Consider the following 23,411-nt stretch of genomic DNA (forward strand, 5'->3'; position numbering starts at 1 on the left):
AAAGGATTTAAGAAATCTCCCTGCTTTTAAGATTTAAGAATTTAATTTGCCAATTTGCCCTTCCTATTCCCAATGTTACAAAAACCTCACCTTGTACATTTCTACATTAAATAGAGTCCTTTCCTGCATGCCAGTGGCATCCTCTAATGGCACTTCAATTAGCAAGTTGCTTCCCACTTGCACATCTGGATCAGGACTGTAAGAAGAAATTATCTTCCATTCTTTGCTAGCCTGAAATATCAAGAGAATAAGGTTTATTTGTATGTACTAACCCCTACTGCCTACATATGCACAAGATAAGGTTGTATGGTGTGACCCATTCATCCCTACAAGGGAAGAAGGCTCAGAGGAGAAGAGTGGGGGAGAAAATTGTCTCAGGGAAGAATGTAAAGAATAATCAGCAATTTACGTTGAGAAAGCTGAACTTCATGTCAACACAGCCTCTGCTTGAGATACCTGTCTGTACCAGGTGGTCATCAAGGCATATAAACAACTTTCCCTAAAACAGTTAGTACAGAGTTACACCTTCCTGAGCTGCCCAGGCAAAAGAAAAGATGTGCCTCAGCCCAACAGACTGCAGAAAATCTGAGGAGCAAACAAAATATATCTTTAAGAGTGTAAACAACTTGAGCTGGCTACAAGCAGCATATTACTCTTCAGGGACTGGGGATGGCCAGCATCACGATGGAGAAGCTAATGGGAATACATACACACATTTTATATATATATGCAGGGAGCACTAATGGGAACCACATCTGTATTGTGATTCCAGTGTATATTGCCATTGTTATATAATGCTTGCCTTGGGATTTCAGGATCCTGCTGTATCACTCCTCTAAATCCAAATCATATGCAATGCTCAATATATCAAATAAGTCTTTTGATATTAAACATGAAAACCTCCTTGGGTGGACTATACATTTTCAGCTAAACACCCTTACGGTGATCCCTCTGTGGAGGACATCAGGTTACCTTCACCATGGAAGAGGGCCAAGGTTTAGTTCTAGGGACAAGGATTCTCCTTCAAACCCCCAATACCACAACAGGCAAACTCACTGAGGGGGGTGTGCTGATTGCTGGGCCAGGCAGCTCCCTGCCAGCTTGGGATAGAATGAAAGGTAAATGGTGGTGGGATAACACTCAGGAACTGCAATATGTCGTACTAAAATCTACTAAGACACTTCGGAGAGATCTTGGCCTGCAGGTTAGGATGCGCAGTCACTAAGTCTCCTTGAGTTTACAAGAATGACAAGCTCAGTGAGCTGGACCCACACATATCCCATGCTGGCATATATTCTCATCCTCAGGGTTCCCAGAAAAGATCTGGCTGGTCATTCATGTGATGAATGCATTAAACTTCGTTTTGAACACCAGTAACTGCTAGTGCTGGTCTCAGCCGGGGGTGGAATGGCACCTGCCAACACCTCCTCTTGTAAGAACACTCAGAGGTGAGCAAAAAAACCCACTCATGGGGAAAGTCTAAAAAAGCGTGGTCAGAAAATATTGGACTCCAACACAGAGACATGTGAAAGATGTCTATAAATATGCACAGATACTCCTAACTATAAGTTATGTGTGGCAGCAGATCACTGTTGTGCAGTCTCATGCCATGTAGGAAATGCCAGCTCCTGATCACACCACTCTGCAGGTTCCTGATCCCCTGCAAAACTAATAACCTTAAAATCGTGAATATATGCTAAGTTACATCCATTTTTCCCTCTTGGTATTTAATTGAAACGCAATTAAATACTGCCAAGTTTCCAGCACAAAACAAAAACCACTCACAATAGGGCTGAAACAACACTTTTACAATCTATGTATTTCTGAGCTTCAAGCAACACAAAACAAGTTAACTGTCTTCCTACAGGGAAAAAAGCAGGAAACCTTTCCTGCAAAATGTATTTTGAAGTTAAGATTTCAAATGAAGACATTCCTAAGCCTGTCATACATTGTAACATGACAACTAGCTAAAGGTTGGTCAAGAGCTTGCTGTGTTTTGGGGGCTTGGCTTTTTTGCCTTCTAGATTTTTCATTCACATCTGCTTCCTGAAACAAGACTCTTCTTAAATCTCATTTTCAAGACAAATAAAAAGAAAATCCAACACTTTACAAAGTGCACACAGCCACACTGCTGTGTTTACAACAGTTCATAGATTCAGCTTTTCTAAATTAGAAAACCTCAGGGTGAACTGCTTTCTTGCCTGCTTGTTTAGCTGCTCAAATCAACTCAATTACTCATGACTCACAGGAACACGGAAGAATTGTATGAAAACAGTTCTCCAAGCCTGACATACATTAGTCTAAGCTAAAATGCGCTACACAACTCAACTCTGCTAAACTGATTCTCCTAAATTCTTTTAAATGGCTTGTTTTTCTGATTGCAACCTGCATCACCAGAAACAAATCAACTTTGAGAAATCTACCATGACAGCCAGTATTTACCTCAAGCTCCCTCCTTCTGCCCTCATCATGTAACATTCACTAACCTCTGCAAAGAGCCACCAGAAGGCTGCCCTCAGCTTTCTTGTAGTTTTCATCTTTTAAAAACCACATGAGACATTGTTTTGAGGGGTAGAGGCAGAGGACATCTGCAACAGAGCTGTGCACACTGAATGTTTAATCACAGAGTAACTCAGTCATGGGTACATGAAGCATCTGCAGACATGTTCAGTAAGGAATACTTGGAATACTCGGCTGGCTGGGGTCAGAGGAGTAGTCTTGGTGTGCAGCAGAAGTGGGTTCGTGTGTGTGTGTACTCTAAGGCTGTCCCTTAAATTTTAACAGTAAACCTGAAGGAAAATACAGCACTGAAGGAAACAAGTTCTCAATTCATAAACCTATAACCTCTCTGTTTTCCGCTGTGATGAAACCACTCATCTTCAGAGAAAGGAGAGAATCCTTTCCCAGCTGAAACACCTATTAGACCACAAGTAAGCCTGACTTAAGAAAAAAACGCCAAAAATTGATAAGAGCTACCAATATCAATACCTCTGAATCTGTAAAAAAGTTGTAAAGGAGGACATCATCAAATTCCAAGCCCTTTGCTTCATAAATTGTCAGTACAAGTGCCAAACTAAGTTCCTCAGGTATCTTCTCCTTTGCAGTTTCATTTGCCACTAATACAACCTGCCATAAAATACATTAAAAAAAAAAAAATTAGAAAGCAAAGAAGTAAAAAAAAAGATAACAGTTGTAGAGAAAAAGACAAACATGATGATAATACAAGAGCCTTCCAAAAAATAGACAACATTTCACAGAGACATTTCAGCACACTCCACAAAAAAGGTCACAAAGCTGCCACTAGAAGACTGACAAATGCGTAGTATGTGCAGACAGTTTTAGATCTAGTGTAAGAAAATTCGGAGTTAGAAAGGAACAGGTCAGATAATACCTCACACAATACCTCACACTGAAAAAAGAACAGAAAGAACCAGACTTATCAAAAAGAAACAGAAACCAACACAATAAAGGTTTCTAAGTTTGAAATGCCTAATTTATCAGTGAGACAAGGGCTTAAAAAAGAAAGTTGTGGGCAGTTCATACAAGACTGTTATTTAGCCACAGAGCTGGCAGAATCTGCAAAAAGTCTAAGAAAAGCAAACCTGATGAGCTCCAAATTCTATAGGTTGTGTTTTCCTTTTGTTGCCCCTCAGCAGAATTGCTAGGTCACTAACACTGCAGGACTCCAAGACTGTAGGTTTAGGCCCATCAAAGAGACCACGGTCCTGAGGAAGGCGATCAAAAGATTCTGGAAAATAATGCTGGAGCAAATCAACCACTCCAGATGCTAAACGGAGAATACCTGCAAAAAGCAGAATTCAGGTTTTAAACTTCTGCCCGAAGTCCTTGCAAACACACTTTAAAAGATTCTGTTAGAAGTTTGGAATCAAGGAATATAATGACAAAAATACTAATCAGGGAATGCTGAAGCTGTAAGCTTCAATTTATGTTTTTGCCAATTTGAGTGGATGCCATTCTTCAGCCTCTAAAGATCAGAAAAGATGCATGCTACAATGGCTTGGCAGCATTCTTACAAAATAAAGAATGAATTTCTCACAAATGAGAAACAAGAAAAGCAGAAGCAGCACACTAATGCTGCAAAATCTAGTGCTTTAGGGAAGAGGACAACAGAAATGGGAATGATCATTTCTTCAATTATCTCTCACACAAATACAGCCAAAGTATGCAGTAAGAATGAGAGTTCATAAAATGACAATTCAAAAAATACTCATTTTTGTTTTTCCAGCTGAGATGTCAAAAACCAGAACTGACATATCAGAAAAAGCTGTCCATCTGATCTCTTTGAAAAACAGGCCACATAGAGACTGAGTTTCTGGCCAGCAGACAACTTCAATTATTAGTGACATCTGAAGAGCACAGGCTCAGATCACAAATAAATTTGTTACGCTACCTGAATGGGACCTGTAGTTCTGGTACAACTGATATATCCTTTTCGGTTTCCTAACACGCTGCTTCTTGTTCACAGAGCTCTTGCTTGCATAATGAAACAGCGACCTCAGGTCACTGAAACGAAAAGCAACTCCTTTCATTATGCTCTGGGCAGTGTCACCGGTAAGAAACATGGCGTTAGGGTCATTGATACATTTCATTAACAGAGCTAGCTCAGCTTGCGTGAAATCCTGGATCTCGTCGCCATAAAACTCATGGATGGACCACGGCAGCTCCCTGAGCTTTGCAAGTCTTTGAGATAAATTATACAGCAAATCTTCTTCATCAAAGTACCCCCTCTGTGATCTTATCTGCTGATAAAGACAGAAGAGGTGATAGATCTCACTCCTGTCTTCCGTGAAGTTTGGTGATCTCTTTCGGCCTAGCCTTTTGTACTGCTCTTCAGTAAGCTTACCCCCAAGGCAACTCAGTGCCTCAAAAGAGCCCTTCAGAAAGGATTTTATTTCTTTCCAAACCAGTGCTGGATTGTACAAGCTTTTACCTTTTATCATTTTTGGCCATATTTCATTTGCAAATACATTGTAAGTCACAAAAGTCCAAGGATCACTTTCCTTAGAACACGCATCTGCAGCTCCTCCATCATGACAATGTTCTGCTTCAAGATTACCCTCTTCATCCTCATCCTGCCAATTTGGTACAACCAAGTCTTCCTGGGGACTCCAACCAACAATTACTCTTTTCAGACTTCCATCTTCATTTCTTGGAAAAAATGGGTCAGGCATGGATGCATCTAGTAACAGCAACAACTGCTTGGAGGTGACAAACAGTGGAAAATTTTCATCTTTAATGTCTTGCAGCCTGTGAATATTTGGGTCCAGAGGCTTGAAGTGACTGGTGACCTTGGAGGACTTGCTAAGTTCAATGAAATTCTTCTGAACTTCTCGGCACAAGACGGGATTTTTTGTTACAAAGATCTGGTGCAGGTGCTCCAGCCTGTTTGATGCCTCTGCACTACACATTTGGTCTTCTTCATGGTCACCACATGAATTCACTTCTGCACCAGCTGTGCCCATGGGAACGTTTTCATTCTCGCTGTCCTGGTTTTGCTCATCACTCACCTGCTCCTCACTTGAATCATCACTCTCGTGTCTTAGTTCACTCTCTTCCTTCCCTGAACCAGCTTCTTCAACCTCACTGCACTGTCTCTGCTGCCATGTCTGCCTCTCCAACAGAGGTCCATCTGCCAAGGTCGATTTTTCCCAGTACGAATAGAATTTCTTCCAAAGCCTATACAAGCAGCAAGTTGTCTTCCCTGTCCCACTTCGTCCAATTAAAATGATTGGTTCCATAGGCTTTGGATTGAGATCAATCACTGCGTACTCCAACTCTCCAACTCGGAAAGGATAATCAACAGAAGACTGCACATCATTTATAATATTAAGTGCCATGTTAGTACTGAAGCTGTGAAATTTCATTATATTGTATTCCAGTTCTGCTGCACTAGCTGGAGGGAAGTACTCAGCCATGGTATGTTCTTTTGATTTTTCTGCCTCCATGTCTTCAATGTAACAACGTGGAACACGCTTCTGTGTTGTCACACTGTGGTTCTGATGTCCTTTGATTATACCCTTGAGCTTTTTCCTCAAAATGCAGGATAAGCCACGGTTGTAGGAAATGCATATATTTTCTAAGGCACGGTTCAGCTTGCAGTGGTCAAGAACAATGGCCCAAATTCTAATTATTTCTGTGTAAACTCTACCTGATTTTTCTAGATGACTTTTTGTCTGTTCTGTCTCCATGATCTTTTCTGGACTCTCACTGCAACGAGGAGAAAAGTCAATGGCAAGTTCCCATAGCATTCTTGCACCTTTGCCCAGTTTGGCTTCATACAGCTGGATATCAGCTTTCAAGTGTTTCAGTGGCTTCTGCAGGCCCCTAGACCATTCCCCGTTGCCAAGCCTCTTAATTGTCATTATGGTTTTAGCTTTCAGATAATGAGGCACAGCTTTACTGCTCAAAGTCTTTAGCATTTCAGGAGTGCACTCTATTTCCCAAGTCATGTTATCAAACTCCTGCACATGTGCTTCAATATCCAGACTCTTCCCCATTTCTTCCTCTAGTTCTTCCTTCTCTCCGTAAGGCAGGGCCATACTAAATTCCCCTGCTCCCTTCTTTTTCTCCAAGTCATCCCCTTTTCTTTCAGGACAAGCTATGCTTCCACAAGGTTGCAAAGAAGTCCTATCCTCTTCTGAATTAGTCTGGGCTGAAGAAGGCTTTTGCATCAGAGGATGATCTTTTTTCAGGGTGTCACTCACTCTCAGTTGCTGAATTAAAGCTGTGATTGCCTGCACTAGACTTTCCTGCAGCGTTAAGGGGCTGTTTATTCCTTCTGTTTCCTGCTTTGCCAACTGACCCTTTTTTGTTTTTATGGAACATGGATTTTTTAAGTCATTATGCACTGTGTTGCTACATGGTGCCTTTAGTGAGAACCCAGATGAAGAACAACCCGTGCTCTTTGACTGTGAAATCTCAGAGGCTGGAATGGGTTTAGATATTTTAACCAACTGCCCTGCTCTGTCTTGGCGATGTCTCTTCTTCTCCTGTGCAGCATTATTCCAGGCTTCTAGCAGTGGATCTCTCTTTTTAATTCTATGCATCACATCTTTTCCTGATTTGTTTTTTATGTTAAAGTTAATGTCAAATTTAGCCAGTAACTCTATTATTCTCTTAGTCTGCTTTGAAAATCCTCTCTGGAAAACAATATGCATCACTGTATTTCCATCGTCATCTTGTATGTTTGGATTAAGATATGGAAAGTCAGATGGTCTTGAAGCAAAGAGGTCAAGCAAATAGTTCAGAATGTTTAAACCCGTGCCATCTGAAAGCAGAAGAACAAACAGAAAACAAACTAACTTGCTTTACGAGTCCGCACTGTATGCCAACAATTTCAATACTTTTCTTGCTCTGCTGCTAGTAAATTAAAAGCAGTTGTTTTTAAAAAGAGGAACAAAATCTACATTTCATGTTTATAAAACATGCTTTTGTGAAACAGCTCAAAACTGAGCTTACCCAAGTTTCAGGGAAAACAATACAAGGCAGCAAAGCTTTAGAAATTCCTAGTGCTGCAATTATTCCCAGAGCATCAGTCAATTTCATTCCTTTTTTTTAACCTCCTGGTACAGACAGATTTGTTCATTTTCCAACATCAGCCCTGACTGCTACCCAGGGGACACTGGTGACCTGTCATCCAGACAAGAAGCAGCTCAAGATAGTGCTCTGCAGTCATTTGGTTCACTTTAGTAAGGCACCCAGAAGTAATCTGCTGCAGATAACTTTGCTTTACTAAAATAACCTGCAGGAAATCCCAATTATTTCCTGATATTTGAGGTCCCTGGAGCAACTTTCTACAGAATCAGATTAGTTACCTCCCTGGGGGGAAAAAAAGTACACATATACTCTACAGCTTTCAGGATTTCATTCAGAAAATAGATGTGATTTAAATGAGACAATATACATGAAACATTTCTTTTCCAGCTGTAAAATACTGACACACCAAAATCACTGTAAAGAAATTGCATTTAAAAACTTTACACAGTGAAGAATACTCAGAGAACATACTGTCGCAGAACTTCTTAATCTTTCGATTTAAAAATGACAAATGGCATTACCTGTGCTTTTAATCTCTCCAAAGCCATTCAGTGAAAAGTTGTGCCTTAAAAATTATTAAATGCAATATTTTAAAAAATTTTAATCCTTCAACTCAAAAAATGCATTTTTTTCTTAACTTAAAATCAAATCTGATGTGGGGGCTTAATTTCACAGTTTATCCTAACTTTTTATATTTTTATGCAAGCCCTACATTTCTTTCACTCAATTCTCTCCTGAACAAAACTTTACTGATTTACGTCTGAACAAAAACTGATAAACAGAGTGAGACACAGTCAAATATCCTGATCCACTGTTCCTGCAGCAGCAGAATGCACAGGTAAGGAGTGGGGATGTTTACAACAGCAAAAGCCTTACCTTTATTATTTAAGTAGATGAAAACTGCAGCATGCAAAGCAGTATCTCCTTGTGTAATAGAGAGGTTCCGAGGGTCTGCGCCTTTGGTCAGCAGCAAATATGCCAGTTCAAAATAATTCTTTCTGAGGCATATTTTCAGTGGTATTTCAGAGCTCGTTCCAATACCATCAGGCAGAGCTGGTGTGAAGGACAGGAAAACATTAGGGTTTAAATCTAATATACCAATCTGCTGACTACAGAAAACTCTGACCAGATGCAGTCAGATGCTGATTTCCAGGCAGGTGACAAAGGCGGTTTTTGCCAGCTTTTTACATGTGTCTGTTAAAACACTTTTTGACTAAGAACATCTTCATCATTTCCCCTTGTCTCCCATTAAGGTGGGCAACCAGTCCTTCTGTTGTGATAGGAAGACATAAAGGCCAGAACATATCTTCTCCAAGCCAGTCAGTCACTGACTGAAACAAGATGTCTCCTTGCTCCTCTGGCATTCAAAAGGCTTCACCAGGACCATGTGTCTGTAACACACAGCTAACACCAAGCTGTAAGATTAAATGAAATATGCCAGAGGGATCCTACAAATAAGCTCATGCAAAACAAGAAGTATGATGATGTCTACACTAGTTAAAAAAAGAAAGACATCTGGTCATGCCTTTGAAATCAATGAAGTAGTCAGTTACTTGTAGCATAACAGCAGACTGAACTCAAAGACTGTGGCTTACACTTTCTACCAGGACAATATTGTGGCTGAACACAGAGAAATTAAGGCCCAAAAGAAACCATAGGTGCAGGAGCAACACCAGTCCTTGGCCTTTTACTAACTTTAGCAGACAAATTTCATGTGATAAACATCTTCCACCCATGTAACTTTACTAGCTTCACCATGTCCCACACAGCAGATGCAGCCAATGCACTGCACTCCAACAAGCTGCTGCACTTATACAGAGCCACAAAAACCCCCATGTGTTGGTATTTCTGAGATTATCTTGCCCTCAATGTGTCAAATAACACAATGCATCTCTTATAGCACATTAATATCACAGTTTTTCACCTCCTCGTTCAAGCAAGCATCTTATCAGGGGCACTTGCGTATCCAGTCTTTCACACTGTTGGATAATGTTGCCAATGTCAACATCTGAAGGACTGCAGGTTTTGAAGAGTCCTCTGCCTGAGGGATTTTCCCCATTCACTTTCCCTGTTAGGAGCAGCAAAACTTTATGCCACATTTGCTTCCCCAGTAACTGTTTTATGAAGCTGTTAGCACAGGCACTGGAGATGTTGCATGAGACTTCTTCAGGGATTTCTGCAAGACAGTCAAGAAGGCATAACTCACTCAAAGCTATATAATGAAATCCACCTCATTGTAAACTAATTTCAGCATAATTAACTCGTTAAATTGAAAGTAAGGAACAGCAAAGTATGTCTTTCCATCCTTATGCTGTTAGCCAAGTAAGTTTGAACATTTTGATGCATCATCAATTTCTGTGCATATTCCATTGGTTCTAAGTGCAAAGCACAACATTAAATATAATTAAAAGCACATTATTCCAGTCATAAAAGTTACAGAAACAGGTAAGAGAAGGAAGGGTAAAAGGGCACTAAGTTTATGCTAGCACCAAACACACTTTTCACAGCAATTAAGTTTTGTGAAAGGGAGAAATGGGAACTCACTGCACCTTTCACAGAAGACAGCCATTTCAGAAATCGCTTAACTGCATCTTCCTTCAATACATTTTTATTATGTGCTCCATTTTCACACCTGTAGAACTGGACAAACTGTTCCAGAACATCCTGGAGAGAATCTGTATCAGCTGTGGCACTTTCATTCTCTGCTGCAAAACATTAGAGAAATTGAAAATCCACTTCCTTGCCAGCATGTTTTCAGGGCACGACTGTAATGCATTACAACCCAGGGCTCTAAGAAATGTGTAGTGGCAGATTAAAAACAGATGGCTGAAACTCTTACTGCCAATGCCAGTCCTGTGATGGATTTCTGACCCCAAAGGAAATTTGACACTTTCATCAAATACACTCTTCTCCTGGTTTTGCCTGGGATAAGAGTTATTTTTCTTCTTAGTAAATGGCACAGTGCCATGCTTTGGATGTAGGATGAGGATACTGTTGAAAGCACAGTGACGTTTTGGTTGTTGCTGAGCAGTGCTTACCCTGAGACAAGCACCTCTCCATGTCCCATGCTCTGCAGCGAGCAGGTGCACAAGAAGCTGGGGAGGAGCATGGCCAGGACAGCTGGCCTGAACTGGCCAAAGGGATATTCCATACCACAGAATGTTCATTATATAAACTATGAGGAATTGGCCATGAAGGGACCTGCATGGGGATGGGTTGGGCATCAGTTAGTGGAGAGCGAGCAATTGTACTATTCATCACTTCTGTTTCTTGGGGTTTATTCCTCTCTCTTTCTCCTTTACACAACAACAACAACCACAGGAGTGGTAGTAATTTACTTTATTTCAATTTTTAAACTGTTCTTATCTCAACCCACCATGGGACAGAGGGAGGGGGAAGTGAATGAGCTGCTGCTCGATACTTAGCTGGCAGCTGAGGTAAAACCGTGACTCTATTTATCATAATTCATTAGGCTGAAAACCATAATAGCTTCTGTACGCAGGCAGGAAAATACTGCAATTATATCATTGTTCAGAATTTTTAGAGTAGATGACTAAAAATGTTTGCAGCATACACTTTTAATGAGCTTGTCTGATTCCCCAGTGCTATTTAAAAAATACAGCCATAAAAGAGTTTGTTCTCTTAAAATTAAAAAATAAAGCCAAAAATATGCACCACACCAAAATGTTATCTACTAGTTTAAGAGATATTTATGTAATGGGAAATAGCAGATTTTAAACAATGTCCCAATAAATGCCCTTAAGCACACACCGAAAAACTTGGCCTGGATTTCCTAAATGCTTAAGGAACTCAGGTACATGAAAGACCGACCAAAACAGTAGCTTTACCTCATAGGACAAAGAGAGAGCCAAGGTTGGTCATCTTTTTAGAAAGAACGACTAACCTCAGATTGTTACCTGTAAAGCTGAGGCTTATTCTCCAGCCTAACATTTGCATTAAGCTTAGAAAACTGCTGTGGGCTGTGCCTTGCCAAGAAAACCCCAAAAACCAAAAAAACCGTGGCCACAAAAGACAGTGCAACCTGAAATGCCAACCAAAGCCATTATTACCACAGAGGTATTGGTGTTAACCTCCCATGGAGAACCACTGTGCTAAAACCTTCCCCTGAGCAGAGATGTCCACGGTAAAGAAAAAAAAAACAAAAAAACCCAAAAAAAAAACCTGTGGGAATTTCTTTGCCAGGAGCTGTAAGATGCAAGCACAAGGAAACCCAGTGTTTTCCAATAAACTTATAAGCAATACACACATGAAAACAGAGATGTAGCCTAAAAACTTTGCTTTATGCCAAGCTTGATCTGAACACCACTTGGACAGCAGTTCCTTTCAAGCAAGGACAAAATGTTCACTATTGACTAGCAGGAGATCACAGTGACAACTCACAGGGAAAGTTACATAAAAAACACACCCACAATTGCTTATTTGAAATAAAACTATTTTGTACCTAAAGGTTATAATTTTAAAACAGGAATAGCACACACTGCATGTAGTACCTGACTGTTTCCCAGAGGAAGTGCGTTTCTCAATGTGCTTGCTGACTTCTTTTACAGCATCAAAGTTTTTCTTCTTTTTCAAGATATCTATGACATATCTTGACCGTGCATCTGGAACAGTGGGATTAACCCCAAAATTCAGGAGCATGATCACATCTTCTGTTTGTCCTAAAGCAATAAAATAAAAAAAAATTAGAGGAAGAATAATTCACATTGTTCAGGAGTGTTTTTCTGTTTTCTTTTTGATTTTTCATTACTTGGCACAAGTTATAGCATAATTTTAACTTTAAAAAATCTAAATTCTTCCAGTGTCGTAAGTTGACAAGGTGGAAATCAGTTAAAGGTTGAACTTGAAAATCTCAGAGGCCTTTTCCAAACTTAAATGTTTCTGTGATTTTATGATATATAATATTTATAATATATAGCTATAAACAAATAAACTTTAATAGATACAGATAAAGATCCACATTTTCTAATGTTATATATATAAAATATAAATACATACATGTTAATAGATAAATACATATCAAAAATATGTGCCCTCTCCGTAATAAATACCATATGAATATTACCAAATAAACTTTAAGCATCCAAATGTCTGGTGTTACCTCGGCATTGATGTTTGCTTCCTGTTGCCCCCCCGTGGGCAGAGTAAGAAATACAAGGAAAAAAGCCAGGGTAACAAAACGAAATACCACAGAAACCATCAAGAAAAGCATTTTGTTTTTCTTCCCTGACAAGGCACACTGCTATCTAGGCCTTAAATTTTCACCTTTTTAAAAGAACAGGAGAGGTCTGACAGCGAGTTATATCTTAGTTAGCCAGGAATTCTGTAGTCCTTTAAAAATTTTATAATTAACTATGTTTACCTAGCTAATGAATGTTTGACTGTTATTTTGGCTGGTTTTATTTTACATCTGTGTTGACTGAGTGTCAGTAGAAAACCCTGAGAAATTATCTCATAGACCTGCGGAAAGGAACTCAATGGACCCATACCCCTTAGAGAACTTAATAAGTGAAGAATTCAATAGAGGATTGTTTAATGTTGTCATATAACTAGAGATGAATTAAATGTCATAGAACAAGAAAGATATCTTGAGAGAGTGAAGGAGTCAAAGGCCTACACACCCCAGAAAACTTGATTAATACATCGCAGGTGCAGTAAGGGAGCCACTTCATAGGCTTATACACCTCAGAAAACTTAATCAATTGTAATCGTCTAACCAGGACAGCTAATATAATAAAGCACTGTTTAGCTGGACAAACCTAGGGTTATTCATTAAAAAAAAAGATAGATGAGATGTTCTGGTAGTAATTAAGAGGAACAACACACCTATACCATAATGAAATAAATTTTGGGAGCACCTATACAAAAAATGTTGGATGCTATAGCGTATATAAATGACTCAAATTTCTTGTTTCTTTGAACATGTCTATGGCAAATGAATTCCCAATATGTTCCAAATTTTGACTCAAAATTATTATTAGGAATGTTCATCTCACAGCCCTTTACTGTTAGATTTAAAACTGTGTTTCAGACCTCCAGGTGGTCCAATGTGATTTCAAGGGCACATCAAAATTTAAAAGGTAACTTCTATGATTGAAAAAAACTGCAGCATACTTGTGAGAAAATCCTAACCAGACAAACCAAAGAGCAAAGAAAATGGTCATAATTTAAAAAGGAATTACTGGATCTTTAAAAATCAGTTGCCTCTACAAGTCCACATCCAGACACTTTCTCATTTTCTTTCTTAGCATGAAATCATTAACACCAGGGTCTGAAACTCTCGTCCATTATAGATTTTTCCATACGAAAACAAAACAATACACACATTAAAAAAAAATATATATATTTACTGCGTTTCTGTGAATATTCACAGGAAGAGGCCACAATATGCAGCAGGGTCTGTCCATCTCTGTCTTTCTGGTTGATCCTATCCTTCAGATCTGGCCTCCAAGTCAGTAACCACCTGAAGAGATTGTTCTTTGCTGAAATGACAAAAAAGCACACTTAAAGAAACAGATCCTTGGGTTTTTTCCCCTTTGGAGTGGCAAGATGCAAATCTAAGGTTGACTCATGACTCTATTACACACAAAAAAACTGTTGCTCCACACTGAGATGGCAGAAATAAACACTGTACCTTTTTTTAAGCTGATTTATTTGGGTTACAAAAGACCCATATCAATCACACTTCGCTTCAAAACACAGAAAAGAGCAATTATATTAGGTTTCCACCACTATCAGGCATGGGTGATCAAAGAGAGCATTTACAACATTTCTAAAAGAGTGCTTTATTGGCATGTGCAAGATTATATCTAGATAATCTGACCTGAGCTGTCAAGACTTTTTTTTTTTAATTTAAAAAAGGTCTAGCTGTCAGTTATCTGATGAAAGCCAGCACTGTTTTATTCTAGCTGCAGATGTCACTCACTTGCTTTGATGCACAGTCTGATGACAGCATGCAGCGGATACAGTCCGATGGATTCGGCCTTCGCCCCAATGGAAATCAGCCACTTGACTAACTCTGCTACTTCCTGCAGCTTCTCACCACGACCATAAAGCTCAGAAGTCTGGTAGCAAAGAGAACAAATAAAACACATAATTTTTACATCCACAAAAAGCATTTCTTTTTCAATATTTCCTGTATTTTCATGACAAGAATCAGTAGAACAACAACAACCAAGCAAGAGTGACTGTAAAATGGGACTATTTATTTCACAGACTTTCACAGAATGGCTTGGGTTGGAAGGGACCTTAAACATCATCTAGTTTCAACCCTCTGCCACAGGCAGGGATGCCTTTCACTACCTCAGGCTGCTCAGAACTCCATTCAACCTCAAACACTTCCAGGGACGGGGCATCCACAACTTTTCTGGGCAGCCTGTCCCAGTGCTTCGGCACCCTCTGAGTAAAGAATTCCTTCCTGATAGATAATCTAAACCAGATTGTCTTTCAGTCTGAATCCATTCCTCCTTCTCCTGCCACCAGGTGCTCTTGTAAAAAGTCTCTTACCATCTTTCTTGTGGGCTCCCTTCAGGTACTGGAAGGCCGCAATTTGGTCAACACAAAGCTTTCTCTTTTCCAGGCTGAACAACTGCAATTCTCTAAGCTTTTCGTCATAGGAGAGGTGCTCCATTCCTCTGTTCATCTTGGTGGGCTCCTCTGGTGAACTCACTCCCAACAAGCTGATGTCAGGCATAGTGTGGCCTGCAGGGCCAGGGTGGCAATGGTTCCCCTGGCACTGGTGAGGCCACACCACAAGTCCTGTGCCCTGTTCTGGGCCACTCACTACCGGAAAAACCTTGTGGTGCTGGAGTGCATCCAGAAAAAGGCAATGGAGCCGGTGAAAGGTTCTGGAGCACAGGTCTGATGAGGAGAGGCTGAAGGAACTAGGATTGTTTAGCCTGGAGAAAAGGAGGCTGAGGAGGCACCTCACTGCTCTTTACAGTTTCCTGAAAGGAGGCTGTAGCCAGCCGAGGGGTGGTCTCTTTCATCACCTCCATGGTGAAACGGGAAGAAATGGCTTTAAGTTGTGTTAGCACAGGTTCAGATCAGATATTAGGAAAAAAATCTGACTGAAAGAGTGGTTAGGCACTGGAAGAAGTTGCCCAGGGAGGTGGTGGAATCACCATCTCTGAAAGTGTTCAATTTTCAAGAGGTATCTGGATGTGGCCCTTGGGGTTTATGAGTGATTATGGTGGTACTGGGTTGATCATGAAGATCTCTTCCAACCTTGATGATTCCCGGATTCTGAGAAAGCACACAGCCTGAGCAGAAGCCAGCGGAACTTAAAAAGTATGTTCTAGCAAGGACTTAATGAACATGAAGGACAGTGTACAAGGGGTATAGCAATATAGGATACTCTGGAGGTGTGCAGCAGAAGCTCAGATGGAAATTGAGACAATATGCCAGAAGGATCAGGACATGAGGAGGTGGTCGGAAACAGTGTTCAGACAAAACTTCTCCATTTGTGTCAGTCATTTTTTTTTAAATAGCAGTCTTCACACATGCTTCCAACATTTACAAATAAATCTTTTATTCTAATACCTCGTGCCAAATTTTGACTGGCAAGAATTACTCTTTGAGAACAGTTATCAAATCAGACTACAACAGATTACAGGGAGAATGTAGTAGCAGCAGGGGAAATTCAAGCTGTCAGAAAGCCACATTTTCTAATTCTTGCAAAGGAGAATTGGTACGTAGGGATTTTTCGTCTTGATTCTTTCAGCCTTCCATGTGTACAACAAACCCACTAGAACAGGTAAGACTGGTTGGGCCAATTCAACAAAAAAGGGGCCACACTATTTTGTAAAGCCTGCCCATTTTTCCTGTCTCAATGAGGCATTTTGCTTTGCTAAGACAGTCTTCTGCTGTGTTGCCATGCTTCATTGCCAGTGTGGAGTTCCTGTGCTATCAGTGGTACAGCACACCTGCCTAAAGACACCCAACCAAGACACGCTTTCATATATCCATTCACTATTTCTTCTGCTATTTCTAAAAACAAGCCTGTGAGGAGATGTGAAATTATTTCCCTTGCATTACCCTCAGAATTACTCCTGCTCACTCTGTCAGGCACCTAACTGAAATACAATTATGGAAAAAGCACCAATTTGAAATTATTATGACCAAAGTACCACAAGAACTGTAACAGCCAAATGGCAATTTCTAGTATATTCCACCAATATGACTTAAACCTTTGTGAGAAACAGCAAAGCCTAACACTGAAGGAAATTCCTGGGAAGCACAAGAGAAATTACACACTATCTGAGAACAGGAAAGGCATCCTGTTTCTTCGAAGCCTGCAAACCTTGAGGAAACTAACAAACTGTGAGGCCCACAGATTTATTACAGGCCTGCAACCAGGTTGTGTGTGAAGGACTGAACAAAGATTCTCACACTAAGTGTGTAAGTACTGTCTTAACTCTGCAATAAACAGATTCATTTTGCTCTCAGCTTGCAAGTCTCACATTCATACGCCAGTAAATCTTAACTTGCCAGCCAGTTAATGCAAAGCAGAGGTACTGTGTAGCCTACAGCTAACATCTTCTAAAGTCCCTGTCAGGAAAGAAACTGTAAGAAATATAGAAAATCTTTACTGTGAGGGTGGTAAGGCACTGGAACAGGCTGTAAGGGTGGTAAGGCCCAGAGAAGCTGTGTGTGCCCCATTCCTGGCAGTGTTCAAAGCCAGGTTGGATGGGGCTTTGAGCAACCTGCTCTAGTGGATGGTGGCCCTCCCCATGGCAGGGGATTGGAACTAGGTGATCTTTAACACCCCTTCCAACCCAAAGCACTCTAGGACTCTGAGGTAAAGCCCAGTGGAATTTCTCAATTTCTCACAAACATTATGAGATGCCCTCAGAAAGGCACTGGTATGTCACTGCTATGGAAACTGGCTACACTTGAGCTGCAGAGCTGGTGAACTCCCAGCAGCTCCTGGCTCACAAACAGCCTCCAACTACACCTTCATAATTCTAAAACATCTTGGAAATACTAAATTTAATTCTGAAATACTACATTACATTTAGTTAAATTTTCAAACAAGTAGATGATAAAGTATGATCACATAACACCCTGTATTATTTTTCATTTTATTTTTCTTGGTTCGAGATGGAAAATCACTCACTAAAGTTATCAGGAAGAAATAGATACAAGGAGAAAATAAAAAACATGAACTTACCTCAAAGAGATTCTTCAGAGATACCTGGTTAACTCTGAGATCATGGGGCAACTCTTGCTTCTCAGACAACAACAACAGACAAGACTGAAAAAAAAAACCCCAGACATTAATGCTCTCATAAACACACTTAAAACTTTGTTTTTCACTGCTTCATCAGATCTTGTCAGAAAGTCAATACAGGCTAACAATATTTCAGATCTTTTTGTAGTATCACAACTGAATCTCTGTTTCTAATTTTCAACTGAATTAATGCAACATACAGTAGAGTGTAGCAAGTTACAAGTGATGTAAGTTTCCTCAGAAATAAAAACCATGTTAAAAAGGTTAGGCCCTAAAAGATTCTCCAGTACTTGGAATACTTCCAGTGCTTAGAAGTAACCCTTTGCTTTAGGAATGGACCTTTACACTGAGGACAAGACTGCCCAGCTAACACCAACATCCTAAGCAGAAAGCAGGAAGTGAATACTGTATCTTCTTCTGCTTTCTTCCATTTTCTCAGTTTCTCTAAAATACTTTGCCTTTCTCCTTGAAAACCCACCCAGCTTCACCAGAAGACAAGGGAAGGACTATGGATGCCATACACCTGGATAAGGCCTTTGATACAGTGCTCCACAACAGTCTTAGCTCTAAACTGAAGAGATAGCAGTTTAATGAATGGACTGTTGGATGAATAAGGAATTGGCAGAATGGCTGCATCCAAACAGCTCTAGTCAATGGCTTAGTGTCCAAGGAGAAACCAGTAGTGAGTGGCATCCCTCAAGTGCCTGCACTGGGACCAGTACATTCACTGTCTTCATCAATGACATTGCCAGAGAGATTGTGGGGTGCCCTCAATCGCTCAGGAAGTTGGCAGATGGCACCAAGCTGAGTGATGCGGTTAATAATGCTCAAGGGAAGAGACAACATCCAGAGGGACTGTGACCTGCTTGAGGAGCAGGCCCAAGGGAACCCCACGAAGTTCAACAAGGCCAAATGCAAGGTCCTTTGCCTTGGTCAGGACAATCTCTAGTATCAATGCAGAATGAGGAAGAAGGGCCTGTGGGATAATGGTGCATGAAAAACAGGATAAAAGCCAGCAATGTGCACTTGCAGCCCAGAAAACAAACAGTATCCTGAGCTGCATGAAAAGTATCGTGGTCAGCAGGTCAAGGGAGGTGACTCTACCTCTCTGCTCTGTTGAGACCAGCCTGGAATGTTACATCCAGCTCTGAGGTCCCCGGTAGAGAAAAAACATGGACCTGTTGGAATGAGTCCAGAGGAGGGCCACAAAAAACATTAGCAGGATGGAGACACTCTCCTGTGATGAAAGGCTGAGAAAGTTGGGGTTACTCAGCCTGGAGGAGGTTTCAGGGAAAACTTATTGCAATACAGTCAATATAAAAAGGGGGCTTAGAGAAAAGACTTTTTAACAAGGCCTTTGTGACAGGACAAGAGACAACAGTTTTAACCTGAAAGAGAATATGTTCTCATTGGACACAAGGAAAAAATTTTTATGATACAGGTGGTGAGGCACTGGAACAGGCTGCCCAGCAAAGCTTGGAATGCCCCATCATTAAGAGTGTTGAAGGTCAGGTTCAGGCAGCCTTTAAGCAATAGTGAAAGATGTCCCTGCCCAGAGTAGGGGCTTGGATGGGGAATGTGGGGCTCCAGTGAATCCACAGCTGCTGTATGGGTCCTCCACAGGTTGTGGTTACTGTCAGAAGTCTGTTCTTTCATGGTCTCTCCACAAGCTACTCTGCCTAAGCAGAGTGTAGCAGGATACTCTACCTTAAGTGGTGGTAAAACAACTTGAACTTCACCTTGCTTGTAAAAGTTATCAGTGATGGACAGAGAAGGGAGGGTCACACTGCCTATGGTCTTGAAGTATACTGAGACCAGCCTGACTCATCAATCCCAAAGTTACATGTTCTGAGGATGTGAAAAACAATGTTTCCTGACAGAAACTGGTACCAGTGACAATGCAGCAAAGTTCCTGATAAAGGAACCAAGGGGTGATAGTACTGATAACTTATCTAAAGCAGCTAAGATGACACAGCCAACCTAGAAACACGACTGACAGTCACTTTATACTATAAAAGCACAGTCACACCTTTTAAAAGCAGGGTCTTCTAACATACCTCTTCCTGTAAGTGTGCAGAGATTCCTCCCTTGAGTGGAGATTCCCCTCAAGGTTACTCCTGGAGGCTGAGCAAAAGAGGTTTGCTCATTGCCACTGGCATGGGTAACATCAATCTCTACTTAATAACTATTTTGCTATCTTTAATACCAATGCTTCAATATTGCTTCAATAAATAGTACACTATTATATAGTGTATATATTATTATATAGTATTTACTAACTGTTGTAACTATCTGTACTGAGTAGTAAATAATTCTGATTAAAGTATTTTAGTCTGATCATTATCATAAATTTAAATAAGTTATTTATTTTATTCATATAGATATTTGGTTTGCCATCCTTAATCCTGTGGGACAAGGTGATATAAAGGCTCGATTACACATAAATTATCCTTCAAATGTAAACTATTCACCAAGTCCAGGTTGCATCCAACCACACCTACGCACCTCTCTAAGGAGTTTAGAAAGCAAGTGGGTCCTTTCTGAACCATATGCCTCAACAGGAGGGTTTCCCTGATAAACCACAACTGAAGCTTCCATTTTGCCTGTGACAGGCTGCAAAGGAACCCCTTGCTCAAAGGAGCACCTCCTCCTTCTCCACCCCTGGGGCTCGCAGGGCTGTTTCTCTTGCTCTTTCCCCCTCACTCTCCCAGGCAGGGTTTGGCCCTTTTTAAAACACTGTTTCCCTGAGGCATCCCCGCCTCGGTTGAGCCATGCCCTAGCATAGGGCCATTGGAGCCAGCTGAAAGTGACACAGCTCTGGCCACTCCTCACAGGTGCTAGCTGCCCCTACTGCCAGCACCTCACCACCAACACCCCATACAGGTGTAACTGTGACAGTGATCAATTTTTTCCACAGTTACTTGACAGAGGATTAAAATAATTTCAGATGATCCACCTTCTGATTTTTTCTAAATTATCTGTTTTTTTTCAAAACCAAGTACTTCCACTGAGAGGCTCCTTTATTGTGGGTCTTTCACAAACAGTTTCAAAAATCCAGCTTGTCATACAGAAGGAAAAGTAAAAGGGACCACAAATACATTTGTATTTTTTTCCCCTCTAATTTGAATATTATTGAACAGCAAGTCTAGTTGACACTATAAGAGAGACAACAGCAGCAAGAAGACAAGCAGGATTTCAAGTCCATCATATCCCTTTCAGAAATGAGTTTCAGAAATGATATATAAATAAAAGCATCTTTCCAAGTCTTAAAAACCAAGACATTTGAACTAGGGAGCAATATACATTCACAGTTATGGCTTTTAAAGGTAACATGAGTTTATGCTGAAGTGGTAAGACATGAGCACCCAACATGCAGTGGGAGGTGACACGGTGACATAGTGACATACTTACCCGCCACTTCCCTTTCTGGGCCAGCCTTTCTATCACTGCTTGCCAAATCACTGCATCGAAATGTGCACGGAAAATATAATTATATGCAGGGTGGAAAGATGGTGGCAAGATTCGTTCATCTGCAAGAGTGAGCAGTAGAGGAAACTATTTGGTATACATAGCACTTCAAAGGTTGGAGTGTCCAACTGAATTACTTCATTGCACAGCGATAAATGTAGCACTGGTTAATACCCAGGGGATTGTCCAGTGGGGGCTCAAGAAATGCTGGTCACACAACTGATTCAGCACCCTGTTTATCAGTGGCCAGACTTCCAAGGGGAAAAAATTAATCCCTGCTCTCAAGAAACAAGGGGGAAAAAATTAATCCCTGCTCTCAAGAAACATCTCAAAGCCCCAAGGCATTGTGAACCTTGTAGCAATTCTTCCATTTACGGGTCAACCAGCTACTAACTCTGCAACAACTAATCAAGGACATTAACATGGGGCTACAGGCTCAAGAAAAGGCAGCAGAGGCACAACTTGAAATCTCCTGACATGCCCACAGGTCCATCAGACAAAGCATGGTAAACAGACTGAAAAGCAAGCAGAGGAGGAGAGACTGAGGAGAGGGCAGGGAGACAATGAACATCACTGAAAAAAAACCCTACAATGCCACAGGAAGGCGACATTTCCTCTTTTCACTGCTGTCCATTACCAGCTGAGGGAAAGTCCTCCACACTGAAATACACTGCACTGTAATAAAGTTTAAACTGCCTATCTTCTAATTATTTTCACATCTACCTGGCTAAAAGAAAAGCAGGGTGGTCTGGATAAAACCCACTTAAAGCCTCTGGAGCTCCAAATCTCCAATCTTGTCTTCCTTACTCTAAATTTTGATCATTTCTAACTATTGTATAACTGATGTGTTCCCGTGAGACAACTCACTCCCCTGCAGTGTTTTGAGATTGTTGGCATCTGCTGTATACAAACTGGACCAAGTTCATCATGCCCTTAATATATTCACAATGCTCAAACAGGCCTGAAGCACTAAAGGATCAAAGGAATGATCTCACAAAAGAATGTGCGACTAAGTGCCGTCATAACTACTGAAAGGCTCTTAGAAAAATTAAGGTCTTAATTTGAGTTTACCATTGACACTTATGAAGATTCCTGCTACAAACTCAGCAATCTGAGTTTGATCTGCAGAAGAATTCAGGAGAACATCAAGACCTCTGTGGAATGTAGAAACTGCCTCGTAAGACTTTGATAACATGATGAATGCGTGGCCAGCTCTATAATAAGCCTGAAAAAAAAAAAAAAAGAAAAAGAGATGTTGGGAAAATATTGAGAGATATTTACTACAAAAAAAAAGTATTTTTTTAAAATTCTCTCATTATGTTATAAAAATTACATGTAGTACTATTTCTACAGCTTCTTATACACAGATCCAAAAAAAAAAAAAAAAAAAAAAAAAGTGAAATAAACTATTCTATTCTAATCCCTTGAAATTCACAACAGGTTATGGATATTATCACAGAGAGTAGAAGTGAAATCCTGAATTTCAAAGCTTGGAAAATAACTGCAGTATTATAGACATACTTTCTGCAGCTGTATGTTAACCTCCTCTGGACATGACTGGGGGTTTTGTGTCACAAGGTCTAGAATATATATTTACATTTCCACATCACTGCATTTTGCAGTATTTCCCACAATGCATATAATCTTCAGCCAACAGCACCTGAATATGTTTATATTCACCCTGAATTATATTGTACCACCTCAGAATCACAGTGGAGTTAATTACTTCAAATCAGTTAACTGGCATGTTGCAACACAGCACACACAAGTTAAATGGGCATTTGGATGCAATTTTACCATATCTAAATTAAAAAAAAAAAAAATTCTACTAAAGGCTCCCGAAGCCTTCAGTGGTTAGACAAGAAGACTGCTTATTGCACATAAAAGCCAATCCAAGAGTATGACTCCAAATCATAAATACTGATTCCTACTTATTCCTAACAGCTGGCTATTGGAGTCAAGGTGTACTTAATCACTGTGTATTTAATCACAAGCCAAGTGTAGTGTATTGTTCTGTTCACTGGAAATACCGTATGACCTGGATCACCAAGTACCACTCCCAGGAACTGAAGGCTTATAAACATGTAACCCTTGCTTGGGATATTGATAGTCACATTTCTTGAAAGCATTGGTACCT

At 40.4% G+C, this 23,411-nt stretch overlaps 1 protein-coding gene across 3 annotated transcripts in view; it reads right to left on the bottom strand.

The window, feature by feature from the left end:
• The window catches only part of TRANK1 (tetratricopeptide repeat and ankyrin repeat containing 1), a 57,891-nt gene that overhangs the window by 16,131 nt on the left and 18,349 nt on the right, over positions 1–23,411 (bottom strand). For all 3 annotated transcript variants that reach the window (XM_066192073.1, XM_066192081.1, XM_066192064.1), the window contains exons 4-16: positions 22,346–22,499; positions 21,218–21,336; positions 17,747–17,830; positions 14,501–14,639; positions 13,926–14,057; positions 12,069–12,236; positions 10,107–10,262; positions 9,482–9,733; positions 8,434–8,610; positions 4,412–7,288; positions 3,603–3,802; positions 2,989–3,126; positions 91–231 (exon numbers count right to left, since the gene is read on the bottom strand). In XM_066192073.1, coding sequence (XP_066048170.1) covers positions 91–231; positions 2,989–3,126; positions 3,603–3,802; positions 4,412–7,288; positions 8,434–8,610; positions 9,482–9,733; positions 10,107–10,262; positions 12,069–12,236; positions 13,926–14,057; positions 14,501–14,639; positions 17,747–17,830; positions 21,218–21,336; positions 22,346–22,499 — 4,737 coding nt within the window. The remainder of the gene's footprint in view (positions 1–90; positions 232–2,988; positions 3,127–3,602; positions 3,803–4,411; positions 7,289–8,433; positions 8,611–9,481; positions 9,734–10,106; positions 10,263–12,068; positions 12,237–13,925; positions 14,058–14,500; positions 14,640–17,746; positions 17,831–21,217; positions 21,337–22,345; positions 22,500–23,411) is intronic.

Source organism: Chamaea fasciata, unplaced genomic scaffold, assembly GCF_029207755.1.
Source record: "Chamaea fasciata isolate MVZ Bird 193981 ecotype frontalis unplaced genomic scaffold, bChaFas1.0.hap1 SCAF_1, whole genome shotgun sequence".
Classification (NCBI taxonomy): Eukaryota; Metazoa; Chordata; class Aves; order Passeriformes; family Sylviidae; genus Chamaea; species Chamaea fasciata.